We start from the raw sequence: 19842 nt of genomic DNA on the forward strand, positions 1-19842 counted from the left end.
TGATGTGCCAATCACTATACACCAGCTGGCAGTCCCTCTTCCACATTACTGCAAAATAAAGGAAAGTACACAACAGAAAGGAATTATCATTATTAATTACCAATTACCATATTTAAGTCTATTTTTTACGGTTAGGTGATCATTTATCACAAAGCGCTCACCCAAAAGTCACTAAAATCTCTGGCAGCCGAAAAGTACATCATACTAACGAAAACTCGAGTGCCAAATATTCCTCATTTGCGGTTTTCATAGCAAAAATTGTGTTTGTGACCATCGCAATGTGACTAATAATCCAATCACCATTTTTGCTTACCTCTCTGTTAGTATTTAAATATGAAAGGTCAGTATTTGTATTAAATGGCCAGTATCCATCGTTCAGTATAAATAATCAAAGCTCAGTATTTAAACGTAAATGGCCAGTATTACTTTTTGGTTGTTATCACTACAAGGTTGATACGATCTTGATAGACAATTTTATCCAACAGGCAGTACTATTTGTTCTGGTGAATGTATGTACGATAATGGTAAACGGGTTACATATCAAATGTGAATCGCTACCAAGATAACCACCGCTACGAAAATAGCTCACGCGGTTCTCCTATCGCACAGGAAAATTGCCGTACAGAAAACTGACCAAGTATTGCACATAAAATGCTTTTTTTTTACGAAATTTTGGCAATTTTGAGCAATATTTGAACAATTTTCCTGTGCGACAGGAGATCCGTGCGAGCGATTTTCGTATCGGTGGTTCTGGTGGCGATTCACATTCGGGATGTAATCACCAAATCTTTAATAATATAATACTGGCCATTTTGCTAATAAAATACTGACCGAAAACTGGTTAGTTACTTACCGAAATTGATTAAAATACTGGTCATTTAATTTCCTCCCATTCTATATTTGGGAGGAAATTAAATGCTGTGAATCTGTTTTAATGAAAAGCGAAGTTTTTTTGACATTGCAAAATATATAAATCAATTTCATGTCGTCTACCATTACGCTACAGATTGTGTCAATTATATGTACCTACATTAAAAATATCACTTTTCTATAAATATATTTGAGGTCGACGCACTTTGCAATGTTACCCGAGACTTGTATTACTGTAATTGGTAAAGTGCCACACATAACAATTGTTGCCACGAATATCTTGAATACGGAATACCTGGAACTCGAGATCTCGTTAGTATGATAGTTAGCGTGGGTAGTTCTCGATGGATGGAATTTTCGGGTGCCAGATATTCCGTGATCGAGATTTTAGTGACGTCTGCAAGATCGCTTTGTGCGGAATAGTCACTGTAATTATACCACATACATACTTAATGCTTTTAGCACAAGAAATGAAATATTTTTTTGAATAACCTTAAAATGAGTGCTTAAAAATTGTGCTATATTTACGCTGCCATACGTCCTTTATTTCACTGTTATTCCCTTTAGATTTATTTATATTGTGAAATTGTCCTTTAATTTGTAACATTAACAAATATTAACGCCGTAATATTTAAAGATGCTATGGAGGATGAACGAATGAGACGACTGGCATGTTGATGCACGTGTTTATTATATGACAGCTGAAGACAGAGTGAGTAGTGGCTCTCCGAACCCAGCCGGGTTGGTCCCCACTCGCAGGAAGGCAACCAAACTCGACCATGTCGTATAAGCGAGCCGCCACAATGCCAATTAATAAATTTTATCAAACCTGTATTGATTACATTGAGCAACAAAAAAAAAAATTACCAGAGCAGAGGTTAATCAGTGTTCACTAAATTCGAATATGACAATGATTTTTGTTGGTATATTTTTGTTTTTGATATGTAAGCGTTTGAAAAAAGTCAATTTTCCAGTTTTTTGGCTTTTACAATCTTTAAATCAAAATCTGGTATTGCTATGTCAAAAGTCAGATGTTTTTACCATTGATTGTGATTTTTCAATGCTTTAAACACGTATAATTGATTATCTAGGGAATTTTTAGTCAAAAATATACTTTTCGAATCGATTTTTTTTCCGTGACGCAAAGAGCTTGTTTTACTAAATTACTACTCAACCACGTTTATTAAGATTGATTTTCTATCTAATCGTACTAATTGGAGCGGTAAATGTATTTTAAATTTCAATAATGAGTAATAAATATCATTTAAAATTCTCAACTTGGTATGCTAATATTTCATAATAAATACTATTAAATTATAAGACTTTTTTTGAGTAATAAAATGATTACTTATGTCCTTTATTTTCTCCAAAATATATGGTCTTCGTAATTATGTATATACACTGTAATTATCGACATTTCCCACACAATGGTCATCGATATTTAAAAAGACAGACAATTATAAGTCCTGAAATAACCAATAACTTTCCCATATGAAGGTAAAGATAGATGTTCAAGAAAATTCAATTCAGTATAACAAAATGTCAATTCGAACACAATCCATCACTTCACGATATTTTTAATATCAATGAGAGAAATAATATAAACAACAAAGAATTATTTATATGTTTAATAACAAAATAATATGAACTTAACAACACAAATGGATTTATATACTAAAATTATACATATATATAAGACACTAAGAGATTAAGTAGCAGATTCTACTAAACGTTGTAAAATCTATGGTTTAACAGTGAACTTAGAGAGGCTCTCCAAAAGACAAATGTATGCAGAATGTTCATAGTTTGTGCTAAAATCTGACAACTTTTCAGCGAATTCGTTGCTGATTCCCTTTTCTTCTAAATAATTCATAAGGAGATCGTATAAATACTGAAAAACAAATTTATATACAAATTAATAAATATTTTTTTACATATAAAAAAAAAAAAAAACAGTTAATGGAATATATACGTACTCCATCTAAAACATCTCCTGCTACTGCATAAATCTTATCATTCCACTCTCCTTGGTACATTGTGATTTCATCAATTCCAAACACATCATCTAAAAACAAAAACAGCCTTTATAAAAAATCTGAAAAGACTTCAAATTGTATTAAATACAATAATAAACTTACTATAACCATCCCCCTCTTGAACCGGCTGTGTGTCTTGAATGAAACTACACGTGAAACTAAGCGTGGCATCACCTCGGATGATATCGATTTCAAATTGTGGCCTGGAACGCATTTCAGCAAACTCCTCTTTGTCGGCGTCTACAACTTCATCGTCTGAAGATTCGGAATCCACGGTGTGATTAACGTTGAAGTTAATACTGATACTGAAACATGAATACAACACAAATGTGATAATTGGCCTGTTATTTAAACATAATATGTAAATCGACTGAACAAGTCACGAATTAAAATACAAACGTTTCACTATCCACTTTTTTGGTTAAGGTGACTTCGGCACCATTGAGTTGAACTTTGAAGCCATCCAATTCTGTAGGAATGTTTTTCACTTTCTGTGCTTTTCTTTCAGCTGTGATTTCTTCTGTTAAAAACTCAACTAGTTCCCTTTCACCTGTAAAAGAAAATTTAACAATTGTTAAACATTCAAGAGAAACTCCACAGTACAAGTCTGCAAATTATATACCAAAGTTAAATTATAAATTCTTTTACAAAACTAAGTTAGAGGATAATTTCTAAAACCGGTGCATACAAGACAAGAATGAACCGTTTGCCCGCGGCCGTCTTCTATGGAAGCTTTGGGCGACAAGTCTGTAGCGCGGCTGTCTTCCATAGAATTTCTGAACTTTGCACGGGATTTTGAGGCTTATATGCGCCTATTTCAACTGTTTAAAGGTTCAAAATTGGTTGAATATATTACTGAGAGTTGAATGCCATCTATTCAACTTGCTTAAAATTCATATATACCAGTCAAAATTAGTTTTTTGTAGAACCATACTGAAACCTCGTTTATGTGACGTCACGTCTTCATACAATTATGAAGAATGATTATTTGACAATTAATCCAAAACTACGAGATATATTATGTATTTTATTGATGAAAATAATACTTTATGAGTTAATTAACATATCTGGTTACTTGAGTAAATATTAAAATCTGTATTTAAGGTCGAAAACTCGATTGCCAAATTCGCGAAAAATGTGCCGCGTACAGGGCTTGGCAAAGGGTTAACTAGAGAAAATAGGATTATAATTGGATACCAAATCGAAAGATCAAATCGAACGAAAATATTGCAACAAATTTCATCATTTTTACTCGTACTAACATTGAACTGAAATAAGTAGATAGAACAATAATAAAAATATAGTGTCAAAGAAGTGAGGTTATGTATGCACAATGCGATAATTGCATAACCTCAAAATGCATGCTGAGAAAGATATCAGCGGGGGGGAGAAAGGGAACTCTGTTACCTTTGGAGTGCATGAAGCGAGCCGGGGGCGCCGAAGTGGCCACCAGCGGTAAGGGGGATCGAAGAGTGGAAGTGGCGGCTACGAGGGGACTCCGAGTCCCGGACGCGAGCGCGAGCCCCCGTCGAAGGGCGACTCCCCGCGCCTCCGCCCCCGCGACTGCGAGCCCCGCGACTCCCCGCAGCTGAGCCGCCGCCCTTATCAAGCAATTCATCTCTACTTCGGCTGAAGACGAACTTCCGAGTTAAATGAAGAGCCGGCGTGCCGAACGAGCTAGACTGCTCTTAGCACTCTCTCTATCGACCATGCCGAATGCGACTCGCTCGTAACCTATAATTATAGCGTGTTTCGTTAGTTCCCAGAGATATGTAATCAAAATAGAGGGGCCCTTACGAATCAATAATTGCTGTCTTACGCGGTACGTCTCTATAAATACGCTAAATCGCACGGAATACAATCGGATCAATTTACTTACAAAAATGTATCCCATGTTGTTTATTGTGTGTTTTTGAATGTATTGTGCAATTTTTAACGATGCGCTTGCCCATCTTGCGAGTAATATAAACACACAGAGAAGTTTCTATCAGACATACGTCGAGCACCAAGCGTTAAATACGAATGATGCTAAAATTATTTAGATCTGTCCGTGGATAGAATGTCACTTGACAACAAAAGAACACCTAAAGCCACTTCTATTAATATTACATTTCTCTGTTAGTTCCAGTCAAATGCATCATTGAGTCTCAAAAAGACTCTCCACAATATCTAGAAAAAGGGTTATTTCGTACTTTGGCCATATGGCCAAGAATAATCTAGAGAAGCTGGTATTTACTAGCTATTTGTATTTTATCATAACTCATAAATATAATATTTAACATAACTCATAAGTATATTAGCTGGTATTTATAGGTACAGTGGCGGCTCGCTTATACGATATGGAGGATGAACGAATGAGACGACTGGCATGTTAATGCACGTGTTTATTATATGACAGCTGAAGACAGAGTGAGTAGTAGCTCTCCGAACCCAGCCGAGTTGGTTCCCACTCGCAGGAAGGCAACCAAACTCGACCATGTCGTATAAGCGAGCCGCCACATCACTCCCCCCCCAGCATCAGCGATACCAAAATTACAAAGAAACAAATTTTACAAAAGAAAAAAATTATTGTTACACAAAGAGAAAAAAAATTATTACGTGGGGAGAAAAAAATTGTTGACGTGGGTCATCCGCTGTGTACATAGGTGTACCGCCCTGAATGGTCGGTAGATTCGAGGGCGGTGACGTCGCAAGCAGGACGGTGGGTGGTCCGATGGTCGCGCCGATGCGATGCGATGCTGCGGCGGCGCCGCTCTTCCGAGGCTGATGTCGGTTGGTGGGGCGGCGGGGGCGGCAGGGGCATCGATGTGGTTGATGATACTCCGAGCTGGACTGTGAGTCGTTGTGGCTCGTGGAGGTGTTGTAGCGCTACCGCCCGTCTCGGCGTGACGACGCTCGTGGGGACGGACGGGGCCTTGATGATGATGATGATGATGATGGTGCTGAGGTGGTGTATGTCTTGTGGTGCTGGATGACCGTTCTATGTGTAGTGGATCGCGCATGACTCCACATCCAGCTGTCAAGATCGTCGTCTCATTCGCTCCCCCATTTTTTAAGAGCACCTGTCGTCGACGTGTGTAGGTAGGTAGGTAGGTAGGTAGGTAGGTAGCCGTGTCTGCTCGTTTATTGTCACCCGCGGGCCGCGACGCGTGTTGATGGCGATGGGGGCGCGGCGGGTAGCTTCTCCCGCCTGACTCGGCGAGGCAGGGATGAGCGGCATGTTGAAATTGATCGAGGCTGCGTGGCTCGATGTCGGGGGTCACCAGTATGGAGGATGAACGAATGAGACGACTGGCATGTTAATGCACGTGTTTATTATATGACAGCTGAAGACAGAGTGAGTAGTAGCTCTCCGAACCCAGCCGAGTTGGTTCCCACTCGCAGGAAGGCAACCAAACTCGACCATGTCGTATAAGTGAGCCGCCACATCGACATGGTCGAGTTTGGTTGCCTTCCTGCGAGTGGGGACCAACTCGGCTGGGTTCGGAGAACCGCTACTCACTCTGCCTTCAGCTGTCATAAATAAAACACGTGCATTCAACATGCCAGTCTTCTCATTCGTTCATCCCCCATAGTACTATTTGGTAGCTGGAGAGGAGGCAAGCTTGAGAACGATCTTTCAAAAGATGTTCGGACCAAATCTGGCACAGAACCAGAAAGAATGAGGCGGATCGTCAATCGAATCCAAGATGACACCAATAACTACGACGCTCAGCATTGAGCAAGCGAGAACGAAGAAAAACCTGATTTAAATTGAATGTATTTTCTATCCTGCATGACCATAGATCTAGAATATACTAGATCCGCCCTCACGTGTTATACTTGTCTCCCTTTTGGCGCATGCAAAATACATGACGCATGCACAGTTTCTCTTAGTAGGTATGTAGGTACCGCTGCGTCGTAGGGAAAAAACCCAACTTCCCCGGTAGTTAAACCCCCCGCATCCCTCAGTTAGTGAAGACAAGATCTCCGTCTAAAATAACACGTCTGGGCCCATCTAGTGTATTATACATCAATGTGCATGACAAAACTTTTTACAATTGAATATCCTATGCTGCATTACAAAATATTACAAAACTTTTCATCTGGTAAACGCCGTTTACCAGATGAAACATGATTAATGTTAAAATTGAATAAAAATAGATGCTAAAAATACGCGTTTTTCCAATGATGGAACATAAGGTTGCGCAAAATATTTAAAAATAACAAAAGAATTTAATTTCATGAAAAAATTATCTTCGATTATTTTTTACGTCTGGCAGCATTGGTTATGTTATAGGTTAATTCACTGACAGTTCTCAAACGTCAAAAGGCACGTGGGAACTGGCGCCACTTTTAAATCACTCCTAGTACATTCCCACTTTCAAATCCCTCCCAATCACTCACTTAAATACCTTCAAATGCCGAAATCCGATCACAAAAAACTACCTTCCCTACGAGTAGTCACGGATAACTTGTCTTCGCATCCTCACTGTGCTCACGGTCCATCCCTGCTGTTCATCCGCAATGGCCAAAACTTCTTCGCATGTTCTGCATATCGTGACAGAAAATTTTGCAAATTCTACATGCTCGAAAATGATTTCAAGAGAAAGGCGAAACATCTCTCACACACAACACGCAAACGATATACAAATCACGACGAAACGTTCAACGAATTCATCAAGGTTTGTCATACGAATACTTAAATCATGATGCTATATATATAAACTATACATTATCTAAACGACGATTACTTTACAGATGAAACTAACACAACAGTGTGACCGTTCCTACTGCCATTCCTGTTCGACATTCTTCAACTCATCCATAGACCAAAGCCACGGCGATCACGATACAATCAACGATTTAAACTTTGATCTAATCTCGAATCCTTCCAAGTTCTTAAAACCCATAGAAGACAATCAGAAAGAAGCGCAATTTTTATTCTCGAACGAAAGCGTCAATACTATTATTAACATTTTAACAGAAAATAACTTTAGGAATATAATATGTGTGGGAACGCCTCGTGTACACGAATATGCTAAAGCTAACCTACAAGTCAAAAATGTTAAATCATTTTTATTGGACATAGACACTCGTCATTATAATTTCAACACCACGCATGAATTCTGCCATTATAATATGTTCAATCATCATTTCTTCGATGAGGAGATGACTTGTTACAACGAATTCCTCAAAAATAGCAGGTAAACTATGCATACATGCAGTGTTGTCATCCAATTTTCAATCGGCAGGTTTCCTAATTATCCTCGGTAGCTGAATATACTTTACAGATGATGCTCGATGGAAGTCAAATCAATTTATATTAAATTTATCACTAGGGAATGTACAAGTAAACATTGAGGATTCAAATCTTCTGTTAAAACTGAAGAACACGCCACTAGATATTTAATTTGTATTTATCCTTCTATTCTATTACTAATATTTCAGAATCACATTTCTGATTAGCAAAGTTTATTTATGAAGACTTAACAACAGGTTTATGGAAACCTACTGGATGATGGCACTACATATGTATGTCTTATTATTGTTTAAGTATATATATATATTTAAAAGCAAATCAATTGTTAATTTTAGTTATGATAACCTTTGCATCGTTATGGATCCACCTTTCGGAGGGAGACTTGAACCTTTAGCCAGAACACTTCAAGAAATATCCAAGGACTTTTATCAATTGCATAAAATCAACAGTGAAAATTTACTGCCAACGATAATCGTGATGCCGTACTTTATGGAGCCGCATATTAAAAACCACATACCGTCGCTTAAAATGGCCGATTATCAAGTATTATAAAAATTACATAGAATCGAAATATTATATTATATAAAACAAATTATAGTTGGTCTGGTGTAGTGTCAGACTTACGAGAACCGAGCATGCTATCGCATTCGTGCAATGTGTTGTAACGTTGTAAGGATGAAAAATAATTTCTTTATTTTTATTAAATTATTTCTTTTTTAACTATATAATATGGGAACAATTTAAACGCCCATTTTATAAAATAAATGTGCATTGAAAAAAAAATTTTGTGCATTTCTAAATGATGGGTACTGATTGCATTAGAAAGTTTGCTTTGATCATTGAAAAAAATATTTGCTACTTAAAAAGTGGATGAAATGTGCATTAAAATGACATGAAATGTATCGGCAATGTCGCGAATACCAAAATACGAACCAACGTTTGGTTAGGTTTCATTTATTTATGATTTTGGTTAGGTTAGGTTAAGTTAGGGTTGGTTTTATTCATTTAAGATTACATTTCATTAGTGAGAAACAAAAGTAAACACTTTTGACTGTTGATAGCGGAAGACTGCAACGTTGCAACTTTTTGTATCTATTCTAGCTAAAATCTATTTTTTCGAATTATCGTTTCATATTTTTTAATGGTCACTTTACAATGCCAAAATATTTTATTCGATGCACAATACGAGATTGTTTAATGCACCGAAAATAATGCAAATTTTTAATGCACAAACATTTTTTTTAAGATACAAAGTATTCTTCTCAATGTACAGTTAAATCGTACCGTAATATTATTACAGTATAATTCAATGCAAGGTCTTTAATAATATTACTGTAAGTTTTGCTGTCCATAACACGACGTCGACAATTACTTTTATCGTCTAAAAAACATAAATTTCCATTAATATAAAATATATACGTATTCCATAAATAAATCAATAATATCAACAACTTACGTATTTTATATTGAAATTTTATTTATGTAAATATTTCAAAACACGAACTCAAAACTAACAAAAAATAAGTCAAATTCTACCGATCACTATACGCACGTACAATGTTGTATTTCTTGACCAAAATCCAAAGCGAAACTGAAACGAAATGTAATGGGCCATCGTAGGGGATGAATGCGATAGCATGTACATTTTACGTAAGTCTCATGCTATATAAATCGTTTTGAATATATAAGATATTATTTACAGGTGTCTTATGAAAACCATTCGAACTTCCAAAACGATAAAAACACCAAAACTGGTTCACCGATTCGTTTTTTCACGAGCATTCTCATGGAGAAATTTATCTTGCCGTCGTCGGAAGGTTATACGTTTTGTAAATTGTGCTCACGGTGGATCGGATCTTGGAATCGGCACTGCTCTCGGTGCGGAAACTGCACTAGCAAGAACGGCACACCTTATGTGCACTGCGACAGGTGCAACAGTTGTGTTAAATCGACGTGGAATCACTGCGAGCGATGCCGCCGATGCTGTTTAAGAGATCACGAATGCGGAAGCTTCGTTTACAACCAGGTTGTTATAACATCTATATGGAGTTCAATATAATGAATGAAATTTTTTGACAATGCAGCTTTACATGTAAAGTAAAGTAAATTCATAATATGAACATTTTGCAATAGAAAACAATAGACTATCATTGAGTTGTGGTTCAAAAAATCTTTTAAAAAGCTACTCAAAGTTATATTGGACAATAAAATTTGCTTATTTATATGCATTTTATAATCTAATCAAATGACATGTTATTTCAGGAATGTTTCCACTGCAAAAAGTATGGACATAAGAAGAGCAACTGTCCCCAATTACAACAAATTGATAAGCCATAATACATACATACATATATATATATATATATATATATATAATAACAATATTATCAAATATGTACATTTTGTATTTATTTTTTTAATAAAAAATGCATTTTTATATCCTTTACGTTTTTGTTTTAATAAATTTAATAAAATTGGCAAATTACACTGACGACTTTTTTTTGGTTCAGAGACAAGATATGCAATTTTACCGATTTAAAATTCAGCACACTTCCAATTAACCCTTTTAAACGAAAACAAAAAATAGTGTGGCTAGAACACTATCCCAATAAACATGTTTCTATAGAAAATACTCGATATAAAATAGTATTAACAGTGGGAAAAAATCCCAAGTGAAAATACGTACTTTTGACTTTTGATTTGAACTGGACGACTACTTGGAGAGATTTGAAAGCTGAAAAGTACTACTAATGAAAGATAAAATACCCGATTATAGATTACAATATTCATTTTGAATAGGAAATTGACAGATTTTGAGACATCTACCGAACAACACCAAGATATAGAAAAATCGCGCGATTTAAAAAACACATTTTTGCGGATCTCGAGCCAATCAACATTTTTTATTACCAGATTCGTGTTTACTGGGCATAGATCTATTCATATCTCATCTCTGAACCATTTTTCGTGTCTAACAGTGTTATCTATACAAACTATAAGTTAGAATAGTGGTACATAAAAATATTCATTATACTCTAAGACTAGGGATTGCATTAACGATTTACCGGTAAATCACTAAAATTTCGCCATCAGCAATTACTTTATCGCGAATTAAGTACATATCGTTGGCTTAGTGCACATATATTTTATGTCCATTTTTGAATTTGTATCAAATTTTAAGTTTGTATGTAGATGCTGGAGTAGTTCAAGTTTTTCCTTTCAAGGTGATTTATGTAGGGTTGGAATTGAACGAAAGGCTGATGTATGGGCTATGGTTGAGAAAGGGTATGTTACGACGGATTGTGAGAAGGGGATGAAAAGGGGTAGAGATGTAACGGTTAGTCGCAGTTAGACCTGTACTCCGCGCGGTTGGTCGCTAAGCCTCCGCACATATCGTCTTAATAAACAACGTGACTGAAAAAGCACGTGTTTGGTCATCACCTCAACCGCCACATCCTAACCGTGGTCCTGAACAGCGTTATCTGTCAGGATCCTTTACCACATTTATATATACCAAACAAATTTAAAAATAAAAAAATGGACATACAATATCTGTGCACCAAGCCATCGATATAGACATAATATTGCATTAAAAATCGATGCAAGTGGCGTATTGTGGATTAGGTAGTCTGGAATTTGTTTATTTTCAGTATTAAATGTACAAAATGACTAAAATTTTGAGTAGGACGAGTAGGAAGTATGCCAGGCAGTAAAGTCATCATATTTCTTTTTTATTAGGTCTTGACGTTGTGTACAATAGTAACATAGAAATAAGTTGTAGTTGTGACACCACTGAGGCATTCGTAAGAGTGGCTACACTGATGCATGCTTAGAAGTGGCAACACAGACCAACCAAGTCGTAATAAATGCGATCATACCGTTGTTTCTATTGTGATTATTAATTATTATTACAAATGGACTTTATGTATTTGTATGAAATTATTCACCTGAGATTTATTTTATATAATTTGCGGTTAACATTTTTATGAAAATTAACAACATACAGTTATCTAATCCACTTTTTTTTTTCATTTACTGGTAAATCGGTGATGGGAGAAATTATTTAGCGTTTACCGGTAAATGAAATTAGACGACAAATTGCAATCCCCAAATGAGATTTAAAACCATGTTTTTTACATATATGTATACCAGGAAGGCCTTACAGGTAAACCCCAATGCGCCTTCCTGGCCAATTACAAACAATGCAGCATTTTTATTACACAAGTCAATGAATAACGAGACACTGAAAACTCGTAATTAAAGAGACATCTATGAATTGTATATAAATTTTATTGTACATTAATCTTACTCAAATGATGGTGACATAGTAGGTAGGAAGGTTTTTAGCCAATTTAATCGGGAACCGTTTCAACAATGAAATCAGAAAAATTGACAAACTCTGATAGGAAACGATCGACCTGGAGTCACAAATATCCAAGTCTTACCAGCAGCACTACAGATATACACTACAGATACTGAAAAATTATTTTCAATCGAGGTCAGCTCATGAGATCAAATCCGGCGCCTCTCGGTGCTAGGCATAAGCTTAACGACCGAGCTATGCTGCTGGCTGAATGAGTATAACAAAAGGTGGTTACTAAACTTCGTTAAATTACACCTTGAATCTGTGAAAATAATAATGGAGAAACTCAATTCAAGTATTGCAATGACAATCCAAGATATAAGTAACAATAAAATTGTGTATGTGCACCAACCATACTGTAGCGTAGGGGTGGGTTCAGGATCCAAATGAAAGGCAAAAGTCGCTTCACAGCATTTATTCAACGATTCAGGAGGTCCACACGATACCACCGCTCACTCCAGAATAATCTCATCTACCGTGTGTACCTCCTTATAAAGGACAAGTTGCCCAGCATAGCTTCCCCTCACCATGAATGTGTCTATTGTCTAGGCACTTAAAGGTCTACCCTGGCGAGTCTTTTGTTTACGCACGCACTCGCCCAGGTCTATGAGAACTACAGCGTATCCTTTGTTCGGGCACTAATTAGCCTTATCCGGGGTCTCTATTGTTCACCCACGAACGCACTTAGTGGATACTCCCTCTCATGTTCCCACGTTACAATACTTATCCCACTTTGCACTTTGCAAATGAGATCGTTGGTTCTTCAGTTAAATGAAATCGACGATCAAAGAATATAATATAAAGTACATTTCAGAGGTGAAATCTGCTATAAGGGAAACTGATATAACTAACTAGCCTACTCAAATATGTAAAAACGTTATAAAAAAAGTCAAAACATTGGTATTGGTACTAACTTGTAAATAAACCTCGTAAATCCAAACTTAAATTTCGTTCCAAGAGAAATTGGAAACTGTTTTATCCGCTTTTATATTATTATATCACTTCTATCGTGCTTTTAAGGTGCAGATACAGAGTGGTTTGCGGTACGTGTTTTTCTTTTTTAGTTTTGCACATGCAATAAAAACTCTGCACGTCTAATCTATAACATCGTGATCGTTGGTAAAACTCACCCCCTGGAGTGTTTTCGGTATATTTTAACCTTTTATTCACATATTTGAAGGAATTTAGTAGAATTTTATCGAAGTAATAAGATCGTAAGAATTAACACGATGGCGGCCGCTGACTCATATTTGTATCATGTTGGGTGCACAACGCTTAGTGGCCGCTGGTACATATACATATGATTTACGACTGCGCGAACAGTATCAGTCCGCTGATATATTTTTGTATCACGTTTGCGTCAATCATTTGTGGTCAATGATACAATTTTGTATCACGTTTTCGTTTATGACGAAAACGTGATTCAAATATATATCAGCGGACTGAAAAATATATTCGCGCAGTCGTGAATCATATATGTATCAGCGGCCAGTAAGCGTTGCGCACCCAACATGATACAAATATGAGTCAGCGGCCACCATAGTGTTAACAATGACATGACGACACGCCTATCACAGCTGGAGTCTACCAAGGCATGCCGTGCCCTACTTTTGAGTGTGCTCTTACCATTAGACGATTATCTTTAGTTACGATTTTATTTTTATGTTACGATTTTTAAGTATTTCACAGAGATGAGTTTGAAATAGAAAATATCGCTTTTGACTAAAATTTCACATATACAGGTAATGGATAGTATACTAAGTGCGGGTAGTAAAACTCGTTTTAATTAAAATCGATACGCAAAATTTTTATTTATTGCACACAGTTCATTTAACGCACACGACACACATTCAAATTCGATAAATCTAAATGGAAATTTTCAATTATCACATCGCTAATCCAGACTAGAATACTCTGGCATAAAATAATGTATAGTATAATAAAAGGATTTATCTGATTATCAATTGATTACGGATAAAATTCTACTCGGTTAATTTCTAAACATTAACCGCGGTAACATTGAATTGTATCAAAAATAAAAATACACCGACACTCAACATTTTCTAAATCGAAAATATATGAATATAAAAATAATAATTAGTTGAATATATGTATGTATAGCGCTGCTTAAGTGCTGCTAAAAAACATTTACAGCAACGAACATACAATATATATATATGTATATAATACGTACATACATAGCCTATATGAATCGACCGAATAAATTAATTATGATACATCTACTTAAATACACATATTATTGATGCAATATGACTTCATAGCACTTGATAAAGGCGATAAATGATTTTTTTAACATGTAAAGCGTAAAACTCCGATTTAAAAAGGGTAAAATTTGTAGGTAATCTAATGACTTCACGTGCTTCGCAATTATTGATTCATTTCAATAATTATCATACAGTATTTGCACGACCATGTTCATCTTCAGTCGACTGCCGTACTATGGACTGTAGCTAAAATTAAATTGAATTATTACTTTATATATATATATATAAAAAAAAAACAATACAACGATTTTATTATACATTTGGTATTATAATAAATGGTTGTGGCTATTTGCAGGTACTATATCCACAAATTATTGGCTATTTGCAGGTACTTTATCTGCTAGTTATTGGCTATTTGCAGGTACTATATCTGCGACAGGCGCAAAGCCTTCTGCGCATGCGCGTGAACTGTCACTGTCAGCGTGTTTACTGGTAAAATTTGGTTTTAAGCCTCTTCAAATTTAGTTCGAAGTGACGTAGAGTAAAAAATATAATCAAAATCAGTTATCATATACAACGTATAATACCTACATACAAGTACAAGCCGCGAACTAGCTAAATGATATAAATCTATTACAATACCGTGCGAAATTTATTCGCCTCGTGTATAATGAACGATTGATTAAACAAGTCTAGCATACATTAAATGTAAGAAATTATAATCGGATTATAAGTTCACCTGCAAATAGCCAATAATTCGCAGATATAGAGTACCTGCAAATAGCCACAACCATAATAATTTGCACTCACTTTGGCTCCATTTCATTTAAAATCTCTTGGGTTCTAGCGTATCTAGACTCGTATATGACGGCTTGCTGAAGCCACTTTCTACGCACGGCGTGCCAACGATTGAGATGATTCTTCAATAAGACGTCTTTCGGTATTGGAGGTTCTTCATTCTGCATATATATTTTTAACAAAAATCAATCAAAATCATATACCAAATTAACATTCAAAACCTGTATACGACCACTCACATAGTTTAAATTGATATTGTACTTAGAGCGGGTACACTGTTCAGGTAATAACGGGGGTACCCTTGACACGGGATGACCTTCAGGCGGCGGCAATTTGATCCCGTCTTCCACCTCCGGCTCTTCGTTTAGTGAATTATCATTACACCTGAAAATTTACGTCATATTACAAAAGAAATGTCGCATTTGTGTACAATTTTTACGAATCGAATGATGAGGACTTGTAGTTTCTCGGTTTGTTGGCCATCCATGCTCTACATATGGGATATAGAGAGGTCTTTTCGGTGAATTGAGCCAAATCAACACTCCTATCGAACAATTTCATAACATACGAATTGTTCTTATGCATTTTGCGTAGTTTCTTTTTGCTAGACCTTTTCACGTTCTTCTCGGATGCATTATCGTCGTCACTATTGTAATCATTGAGATCGCGTTTGGTTTGAGATGAAATCTTGTACTCGTTCCAATTTCTGTAATCCATTTAGAACTGCTTGTAATGTATGATGCAAACATAACTAACATATCTTACTAGAACTGAATACTTTAAACATATACATATCATATATAAAAGCAATCGGGGATTGATTATAAATACAAATACAGTAGAACCTCGATTATCCGGACTAATTGGGGATGAAGGTAGTCTGGATAATCGAAAAAATCACAATTGACAGGGAAAGAAGTGTATATTCAGTATGAATAATTTTTATTTGCCTATAATTTACATATAAAATAATATGAAGATCAATATTAAGAAATTCAATTATGGATTTATGCTTAAAGCTAGCCGTTTTTTTGAAGCTGCCAAATCACGAATAATGGACCAGATATTGGCGATCGTCTTTGAATGAGCCACATAAAAATACACTCTTCGACTTCTTCGTTTCCTGATTTTTTCATAACCTTATGCTCTGAGCTTCCATCTTCAGACATTAAAGAATCAATACACTTCATAATGGTAATATTAAAAATAAGTATTTAAATGGCGATCAAACTTTCAAGAAACAAACGTCCTTTGAGTATTGAATTTTGAAGACAACCGACTCATTTCCCTGTCTTATTTTCGAATTTTTATGTTATGCATTTATGACTCGTGCCCCGTTTTATCTTATGCCATCTCAAACGTAAACATTTGAAAGCAATTTCAATTCGTCACATGCAAAGCAGTAAAATTTGTGTTTGTTTTTAACAATATGGATAATCGAGGTTCTACTGTATGTGTAATCATACATATAATAGACTGACGAAACAGTTCATCGGGTATTTAATGTGTCAAAAATGAGCAATTATGTTGCAAAATGTACCGTAGATGTAGCGTATACATATGTGTCTAAATCAATACCTTTCTCTTTTGGTAGGTGTGGGATCACAAGAAGAATCACTGTCCTCCATTGTGTATTCCATTGCGTCCCTTAAGGCTCCTCTAAGTCTGCCACGAGCATATAAAACATCATCTGAAAGTTTATTTAATTTTTTATACAACATACTTAATAATGCTAAATAACAAAAAAAAGTTAATTACATTTTTTAAGACGTGTCACGTTTTATTATTTGATATTTGAGCTTTTGATGAAATAACGGAAAATTGTATTGTGCATATGGCATTGTATGGTAACATGGTGTAATAGAGTAACACATTATCGAGCACTTGCCTCTGACTAGCTCCTTGTTCGGGGCAGGCGTCTCCGTATCTGAGGAGGCTTTGCCCCCGGGAGAGGTGGCATGGGGGCGCACTGGAGTTCCCCCTGTGGAGCCTCCGCCCCCGCGTCGTTTGCGAGGCATATCGACGCGAACTTGTCGATTCGACTAAACTGTCACCCGCCACCAGGCAGCCACTCGAAGCATTGATTCTCGATACTGCTACTAATACCACCATACCTAACAACTGTCAAATTTATTACAAACCTCCTTTATGGTAATTGGACTATTCGTCACATTGGGGTGGTCACAAAGACAATTTTTGCCATGAAAATCGCGAATACACAATATTTGGCACTCAAGTTCTCGTTACTATGATAGTTATCGTTAGTATGATGGACTTTTTGGCTGCCAGATGTTCCGTTATAGAGATTTTAGTGACTTTGTGACGAGTAATTTGTGACCAGTAATCACCGAACCCTCCTTTATATAGGTTTTTCATTCCAAATTGACCCTTTTTCATTTCAAATTGACCCTTTTCCATTTCAAATGAAACCTGTTTTATTTTAAGGGGGTATTCTAGTCTAGAGGGACAAATTATGGGCGTTTTTTTAAAATTCAATAGAACGAAAACTAAAAACATTTTTGGTATGCATTTTTTATTATATGTTTATTAATATTTCAATAATACATAACAAAAATGAAAAAAAACATTAAAAATTGAAAAAATTACAGGCTGGTAAAGTGGGGGAGGTAAAAAAAAGGGTGCCTCCATCTTGACACGATTCCAACCTTTCTAGTCATCCGAAAAAAAAAAATTCTTAATTAATACGAGTGTCACTATGGTCCGTACCACGGAAAAAAATAAAAAAAAATTTTTCGCGAAATGGCAACTATTTGAAAAAAAAAGTAATTTTTTTCAGTTTTGAATTTTTTTAAAATATTAAAAAACAAAATTTTTACTTAATTCTGGTACGGACCATAGAGGGATATATAAAAAAGGGGTCTACGTGACGAGACAGAATGTTAAATTACAGAAAACACAAATATCGGAAGGCAAATATCGAAAATCGAAAGATCTTAAGTCGAAAGATCAAAAAAAAAATGGTGCATGGTAAGCGGTACATACTCACTTAATTTGCTCGAGCAGGATACAACAGGAACAAGAGGAACATGCTTTTCCTCCCGTATTCTGCGCGCGCACATTAATACGGGAGGAAAAGCCTGTTCCTCCTGTTCCTGTTGTATCCTGCTCGCGCAAATTAAGTGAGTATGTACGTGAGTATGTACCGTTTACCATGCACCATTTTTTTTTGATCTTTCGACTTAAGATCTTTCGATTTTCGATCTTTGCCTTCCGATATTTGCGTTATCTGTAATTTAACATTCTGTCTCGTCACGGAGACCGATAAAAAAGACCCACACCAAATTTTAAGTTAATTGGTCCATTAGAACTTGAGATATCATGTCAAAGCCAGCAGCATAGCTCGGACGTTAAGCTTCTGCTTACCGTCAAGAAGGTGCCGGGTTCAATCCCTGAATGAAAATGAATTTTTCAGAGTATGCTGTTGGTCAGACCTGGATTTGTGACTCCAGGTTGATCGTTTCCTATCAGAGTTTGCCAATTTTCTCTGATTTCATTGTTGAAACGGTTCCCGGAAAAAAAAATTGGCTAAAAATCCTTCCTACCTACTATGTCACCACTATTTGAAATTTGATGGATGTACAATAAAAATTTATGTACAATTCATAGATGTCTCGTTAATTTGCGAGTTTTTTCAGTGTCTCGCAATTCAACGACTTATAATAAAAAATGCTGCATTTGTATTTGTAATTGGCCAGGAAGGCGCATTGGGATTTTCCTGTAAGGCCTTCCTGGTATATATGTAAAAAAAAAAAAAAAAAAAAAAAAAAAACGTGTTAGAAAAAGTAGTTTCGAGAAAAACGCGTTTAAAGTTTCGGGTAACGTTATGAGCCGGTTGGATGCCACGTCACTAAAACAGCTATATCTCCGAAAACAATTTGAATTTTGAAAAATCCTCTTAAGGACATATTTTTAAAGGTTTAAAATTTTAAAATATGAAACAAAAAAAAAAATCGATATTTTCAAAATTCTAGACTAGAATACCCCCTTAAATTGACCCCTTTTCATTTCAAATTGACATTGAAAAGGGTTCAATTTGAAATGGAATAGGTTTGATTTTAAATGAAAAGGGGTCAATTTGGAATGAAAAACCTGTATAATATTTTGAGTAAAGGCGAAATCATACAGAAAAAAACGCGGCACATTGTTTTTTTAAGATATTTTAACGGTTCGGTGATTACATCCCAAATGTAAATCGCTACCAGGATATCCGTCACTACGAAAATCGCTCGCGCCGGTCTCCTGTCACACGAAAATTCGTCGCACTAGTAGTGCATCACCCAAAGGCGA

At 35.9% G+C, this 19842-nt stretch overlaps 3 protein-coding genes across 3 annotated transcripts in view; 1 reads left to right on the plus strand and 2 right to left on the minus strand.

Annotated features, from left to right (window-relative positions):
• Positions 1-2200: 2200 nt before the first annotated feature.
• Positions 2201-4642, minus strand: P32 (complement C1q binding protein P32). Its single transcript, XM_077442635.1, has 5 exons — positions 4314-4642; positions 3306-3456; positions 3009-3211; positions 2847-2935; positions 2201-2761 (listed from the first exon to the last, which is right to left on the minus strand). Exons 1-5 carry the CDS (start codon positions 4522-4524, stop codon positions 2612-2614), a joined length of 804 nt encoding a protein of 267 aa, XP_077298761.1. The 5' UTR covers positions 4525-4642; the 3' UTR covers positions 2201-2611.
• A 2537-nt stretch (positions 4643-7179) lies between these two features.
• Positions 7180-10593, plus strand: LOC143919978 (rRNA N(6)-adenosine-methyltransferase ZCCHC4). The gene is made up of 5 exons (XM_077442627.1): positions 7180-7570; positions 7647-8092; positions 8484-8691; positions 9851-10174; positions 10411-10593. Exons 1-5 carry the CDS (start codon positions 7307-7309, stop codon positions 10483-10485), a joined length of 1317 nt encoding a protein of 438 aa, XP_077298753.1. The 5' UTR covers positions 7180-7306; the 3' UTR covers positions 10486-10593.
• A 2320-nt stretch (positions 10594-12913) lies between these two features.
• The window catches only part of mip40 (Myb-interacting protein 40), a 237704-nt gene continuing 230775 nt past the window's right edge, over positions 12914-19842 (minus strand). Inside the window, exons 2-7 of the mRNA XM_077442636.1 lie at positions 17423-17563; positions 17113-17224; positions 15992-16240; positions 15774-15918; positions 15547-15695; positions 12914-14982 (exon numbers count right to left, since the gene is read on the minus strand). Coding sequence (XP_077298762.1) covers positions 14970-14982; positions 15547-15695; positions 15774-15918; positions 15992-16240; positions 17113-17224; positions 17423-17552 — 798 coding nt within the window. The 5' untranslated portion in view covers positions 17553-17563 and the 3' untranslated portion in view covers positions 12914-14969. The remainder of the gene's footprint in view (positions 14983-15546; positions 15696-15773; positions 15919-15991; positions 16241-17112; positions 17225-17422; positions 17564-19842) is intronic.

Source organism: Arctopsyche grandis, chromosome 12 (genome assembly GCF_051622035.1).
Source record: "Arctopsyche grandis isolate Sample6627 chromosome 12, ASM5162203v2, whole genome shotgun sequence".
Classification (NCBI taxonomy): Eukaryota; Metazoa; Arthropoda; class Insecta; order Trichoptera; family Hydropsychidae; genus Arctopsyche; species Arctopsyche grandis.